We start from the raw sequence: 6,040 nt of genomic DNA, 5'->3' as shown, positions 1-6,040 counted from the left end.
ATAAAGGGTGTTGCAACTGTGAGGGGCAGATTAAGGGTTAATCATCTGCTTTTTGCAGATGATTGTGTGATCTTTGGCAGGGCTACTAATGAGGAATGGAGAAGCATTTTATGCTATACTTGAATGCTATGGAAAGGCCTCGGGGCAGAAATTAAATAAGCCAAAGACCTCTATATTCTTTACTACAAATACAAAAGAAAGTGTGATGAGGGAAATCTTTAAAAAAGCTAGATCCTTTATTTGTGATAGATATGAGAAATATCTTGGTTTGCCTACTATTGTAGGTAGATCAAAATATAATGCTCCTAAGGGTGTCAAGGAAAGGTTATGGAATAGGATCCAAAATTGGAAAAATGGCTTTCTATCAAAAGCTGGGAAGGAAGTGTTGATCAAGGCAGTGCTACAAGCTATTCCTACTTATACGATGAGTGTGTTTAAGTTGCCTCAAAGGTTATGTATTGAAATTGAGCAGCTATTTGCTAAATTCTGGTGGGCTCAATATAAAAAAGACAATGGGATCCATTAGGAGGAAGTGGAGTTGCATGGGGTTGAGTAAATCAAATGGAGGATTAGGGTTTAGACAGCTTGAAGATTTCAATATGGCCATGCTTGCTAAGTAGGGATGGAGAATATTAAAGGACCCTAATTCCTTGGTGGCTAGAATTTTTAAAGAGAAGTACTTCAAAAATTATCAACTGCTTGAAGCACCATTGGGAAAGTCCCCTTCTTTTATTTGTAGGAGTATATGGTCAAGTTTAGGGGTAATAAGGAGAGGAATGATATGGAGGGTTGGCAATGGGAAAGATATAAAAAAATATGGGGACAAAAATGGCTGCCTAAACCTATGATATGTTGTGTACAATCCCAAGTGAAAGTGCTACAAGTAGATGCCTATGTATGTGAATTGATTAATGAAACTACAAAAGGGTGGAAGGTGGAACTTGTGAGGCAGATCTTTGAAGAAGAGGAAGCGGATTTGATTTTATCCTTACCAATTAGTCCAATGGGAGCTATGGATAGATTGACATGGGAGCATACAAGAGATGGAAAGTACTCAGTTAGGAGTGCTTACCATATGGAACAGGAGGCAAGAGGCAAAAGGGGGGAGAGGTATCTGGGGCTGGGAAAGAGGAAGGAATATGGAAACAAATTTGGCATCTAGGTCTCCCAGGGGCTGTTAAGCACTTTATGTGGAAGCTAGTCAATAACATTCTCCCAACAAGGGTGAACTTAAGAAAGAGGAGGATAGTAGAGGAAGCAAGGTGTCCTATTTGTTGGATAGAAGAAGAAACTATAATGCATGCTATTTGGTGGTGCCCAGTAGCATATGATGTGTGGGTAGAGGAGGGGAGTCCTGTTCAGAAGTGGAGGGTAGGGGTGAAGGATGTCTTTCAACTTTGGGATGAGATGCATAGCAAACTTACAACTGAGAATGTTGAGAAAGTGGTTATGATGTTGAGAAATATATGGCACCATAGAAACAAAGTCATTTTTGATAAGCAGTTCTTAGGTCCAACTACTGTGGTACAAATGTCATTGGTGGGATATGAAGATTTTAAGGTAGCACAAAGGAGGCTAGGGGGCGAGGTTGAGCAGAAAAATGATAGAGTAGGAAGTGGTGGAGGGAAGGGATGGAAGAAGCGAGAGGGGTTGCAACTTAAGGCCAATTTTGATGCAGCTCTCAATGTGTCATCTCTGAGTATGGGAATTGGGATTGTCATAAGGGACTGTAATGGAGAGGTTTTCGCTGTAAAGTGTGCTAAAAGGACATGCAATTGCCATGCTGTTGTTGCAGAATGCACTGCTCTTTGGGAAGCTATGGTTCTATGTGAAGATTTAGGGTTAGGGGTTGTGATGTTTGAATGGGATGCCAAGGCTGTTATAGATGCGGTAAAGAAAAAAGAGAAGGTTGACTCATAGTTTGGGCATTTGGTGGAAGGTCTGCAGTAGAAACTGAGGAATTATAATAGTTGGGAGGTGGGGTTTTTCCATAGGGAGGGTAACGAGGTAGCTCACCAGCTAGCTAAAATGGCTATGTTTGGGGATGATGACATGTACTGGGTAGAAGAGGGTCCAAAATTGATTACTAATCAGTTGTTCATAGATAAAATGTATACTATTACTGATACAAATTGAATACGAATACAAGGTGATTTTACTTTAAAAAAAATGTAATTTTGTATTGAAATTTTAAAAAATAGATAGTAAAATTGAAAAATTATTGGAATATATATATTTTGTAAGAATAATTCCTATTTTAATTTTTATATTTTTATAATGATTGGATTAAAAATTTAGATAAAAATATTTTTAGAGTTAAAGATAATTAATTTTATTTCGAAAATGTTTTTAGAAAAAAACTTAAAAAATAAGGAAAAAACTTGAAAATAATTAATTTTATCAAGCCATGTTAGCATAAGAGGCAAATATATACTGATGAACTTTATCTTTATGTAATAATCATATTTTGATTTTTCCGATTCTAACCCATTTCGTGGGGGTTGCGGAAAGCATTGGCCCTTTACTAAAGAGATCGCAGATCAGCAGCATGCACATATAGTCAGTCAATGCTTGACTGCTTGCATGACCGGTAGTGGAAAAAATGATGAAGCTATCTAGAATCCTAATACATGAAGGAGTTGCTCCCATTGGATATAACTTTTCCTAATAACAATTCCACTTATCACAATAATTAAATAATTAAAATTCTAACCACATCATCTAAAGCAAGTCAATGTCTTCCACCATCTTACACGAGTGGGGTTGGGCTCCTTATTCCTCTTTTTTTCTTTGTTGACATTGGGTCAAGTTTAAAGCTTTGAATTTCATAGGAGAGAACGATTAGATATAGGTATTTTGGAAAACAGTATAACTTATATTTAAAAATCAAAACTTTCAAGTAACTAGAAGAACAAATATTCCACAAAATCGAATTTTTCGATGAAAACAAGGATTTTAATTTAAGCACGTACCAATAATGTTAAACACTCTTATGGGTTGCAAAGTCAATAATGACACAAAATAAGGGGAGTTGGATAGTTCAGGAAACTAGCCTCTTGGTTCTAAACTTATGAGTATAAATCTTCTACTAATCTTGTTTTAAAAATGATTGTTTTCTTTAAGATTCTTCTGTTTTGGTTCTTATTTACTTCGTAGGGATGGAAAATTCCAGCCCAACAGAACGTATCATCTCGCAAAGACGCTGGTCAAAACAATTATTGATCTATAAATTCCCTTTCCATGGAAAATTTGTAGATGTTCCGTTCTTTGAATTTTCCTTGTTTTAAAGTTTGAATGACGTTCCACAATTGGGTGTGTTTTTTCTTATCTTTCTCCAATTTTCATTTGTTTATTAGCTCATTGTTGAGATTAGAGTTCCAGACCAGAGCCAAAGGAACACAACTTTTAGCAATGATGAAAACAGGTCCAGTATTTATCTATTGCTCTTTCTACGTCCCTTTTTCCTCTTTCTCAATCATGCAAACTCCCAACTCACTAGTCAAGAACAAGGAATCCTACTAAACCTGAAACAACTCTGGGAAAACCCAGAATCTCTCATACATTGGATTCCAACAAACTCATGCTCTCATTGTTCCTGGCCTGAGATCAGTTGCTCCAACGGCTCTATCATTGGACTATCCTTCCGTGATTATAACATCAATGGAACAATCCCACCCTTTATTTGCAACCTCAAGAACCTCATAACATTTGATGTTTCTAATAACAATTTCCTCTTTATGGAGTTCCGAGAGCTCTCCACAACTATTCCAAGCTGGAAATTCTTGACATCTCACAGAACTACTTTTATGGTGCAATCCTCGATGACATTCACTGCATGTCTCAACTTCGAGAGCTCTACCTCGATAGCAACAACTTCGTCGGTAACATCCCATCATCTATCGGGTAATTGATAAAACTGAGAAAACTCATGCTTGTCTCTAGTGTCTGTTTACCAGGTCTTTCCCTCTAGAAATTGGAAACCTATCCAATCTTGTGAAACTGGGATTGGCCTATAATTCTAAGATAGTGCCATTATTGCCTTCAGAGTTCAGAAAGTTGAAGAAGTTGAAATTTTTATGGATGACCGGAACAAATTTGATGGGGCAAATCCCAAACACGATTGACGAAATGGCAGCTCTGGAGCATTTGGATTTGTCAAAAAATAGCTTGATTTGTAAGATCCCGAACAGTTTGTTTATGCCAAAGAATCTAAGGTTTGTTTACCTTTACAAAAACCAATTGTCTGGGGAGATCCCTCAAGTGGTTGAGGCTTTGAATCTCAATGTCATTGATCTCTCAAAAAATTATTTGACACGGCCAATTCCTGATGATTTTGGAAAGCTAAAAAATTTGACAAGTCTGGCCTTGTTTCTCAATCCACTATTTGGAAAAATCTCAGATAGCATTGGTCATCTTCCGAAGCTAATAAATCTCAACTTATTTAATAATAATTTTTCAGGTAGTTTGCCTTCAAAACTTGGAGAAATGGCAACTTTGGAGCATTTGGATTTGTCAAAAAATAGCTTGACCAGTAAGATCCCGGACAATTTGTTTATGCCAAAGAATCTAAGGATTATTTACCTTTGCAAAAACAAATTGTTTATGCCAAAGAATCCTCCTGTGGTTGAGGCTTTGGACCTTGATGTCATCAATATCTCGAAAAATTATTTGATAGGGACAATTCTTGATGATTTTGGAAAGTTAAATAATTTGACAGGTCTAGCTTTGTTTCTCAATCAGCTATTTGGAAAAATCCCAGATAGCATTGGTCATCTTCCAAGGCTGATAAATCTCAACTTATTTGACAATAATTTTTCCGGTAGTTTGCCTCCAAAACTTGGGAGGTATTCTATGCTGGAAGTGCTTCAGGTTTCAAACAACAAGGTTACAAGCCAGTTGCCATAACACTTGTGTGACAATGGAAACTTTTGGCAAGTGGCAGCTTCTGAAAACCAACTCAATGGAGAGTTGCCCAAGTCGCTTGGAAATTACATTAGTTTGGCCATAGTGGTAATATATAAAAATAAGTTTTCTGGGAATATTCCAAATGGTCTATGGACATCATTGAATATGACGATGTTGAGGTTAAGTGATAATTCTTTTACAGTCTGGGAATATGATGATCGGCACGGAAGCTATCAGTATTGGAGATGAATAACAACAGGTTTTGGAGTAAAATTCCACAGGGAGTGTTTTCCTTGAGGAATTTGTTGGTTCTCATGGCTAGTATTAACCTCTTCAATGGCACGATTCCTTGAGATCTTTCTCATTTTTGACAATTCTTTTGCTTGATCGAAATAGACTTTGACGCTCCCTTCCATTAGATATTAATTCATGGAAATCTTTAAATACTTTAAACGTCATCTGGAATGCAATCTCTGGATAGATTCCAGAGAAATTTGGTTCCTTACCATACCTTATTGAATTGGACTTGTTTGAAAACCAGTGGTCTAGACTAATTCCATCGAAACTTGGCCCCCTAAAGCCCACTTCATTCAATCTGTCTTCAAATCATCTAACTAGAAGTATCCCTAGTGAATTCGAAATGAGGCATATGCCTATAGCTTCTTGAACAATCTTGGTCTTTGTGCTAATAGACCATCTCGATCCCTAACCTCGGGAAATGCAATTTGCACGGCCAAAAGTTGATCAAAACTTCTTACCAATTAATTACTTTGATTATAGGTTTGATGCTAGCAATTCTCCTAGTTTTATTTATTTCATTCTTTGTGATAAAAAATTACAAAAAAATAAAGCATGGATTGCATTTGACATGGAAACTCACCTCATTCCAAAAGCTCAATTTCACAGAATCAGACATTTTGTCTGAATTGACAGAATATAAAAAGATTGGTTCAGGTGGATCAGGTCAAGTATACCATGTTTTTGTTAATCGTTCAAGTAATATTGTTGCAGTGAAAAAGACTTGGAATAACTACAAGCTAGAAGAAAAGCTTGGAAAACAATTTCTAGCAGAGGTCAAAATACTTAGTTCAATTCAATATGCCAACATAGTGTAGTTGCTCTATTGTATCTCTAG

General features: G+C 36.6%; 1 protein-coding gene across 1 annotated transcript; it reads left to right on the top strand.

Annotated features, from left to right (window-relative positions):
• Nucleotides 1–1,296: 1,296 nt before the first annotated feature.
• Nucleotides 1,297–4,905, top strand: LOC122306453 (receptor-like protein 52). The gene is made up of 4 exons (XM_043118884.1): nucleotides 1,297–1,890; nucleotides 3,357–3,429; nucleotides 3,744–3,903; nucleotides 3,957–4,905. Exons 1-4 carry the CDS (start codon nucleotides 1,297–1,299, stop codon nucleotides 4,903–4,905), a joined length of 1,776 nt encoding a protein of 591 aa, XP_042974818.1.
• The last annotated feature ends 1,135 nt before the right edge of the window (nucleotides 4,906–6,040 follow it).

This window comes from Carya illinoinensis, chromosome 4 (genome assembly GCF_018687715.1).
Source record: "Carya illinoinensis cultivar Pawnee chromosome 4, C.illinoinensisPawnee_v1, whole genome shotgun sequence".
NCBI classification, from domain to species: Eukaryota; Viridiplantae; Streptophyta; class Magnoliopsida; order Fagales; family Juglandaceae; genus Carya; species Carya illinoinensis.
The sequence above is the reverse complement of the archived record's forward strand: the minus strand, read 5'-3'. Positions and strand labels throughout refer to the sequence as shown.

Coding starts and splice junctions, on each gene's coding strand:
- LOC122306453 (XM_043118884.1), top strand. CDS start 1,297: ATGCATGCTATTTGGTGGTGCCCAGTAGCATATGATGTGTGGGTAGAG. Junction 3,430..3,743: donor CAATGATGAAAACAGGTCCA/GTATTTATCTAT, acceptor CTCTTTATGGAG/TTCCGAGAGCTCTCCACAAC. Junction 3,904..3,956: donor AACATCCCATCATCTATCGG/GTAATTGATAAA, acceptor TCTGTTTACCAG/GTCTTTCCCTCTAGAAATTG.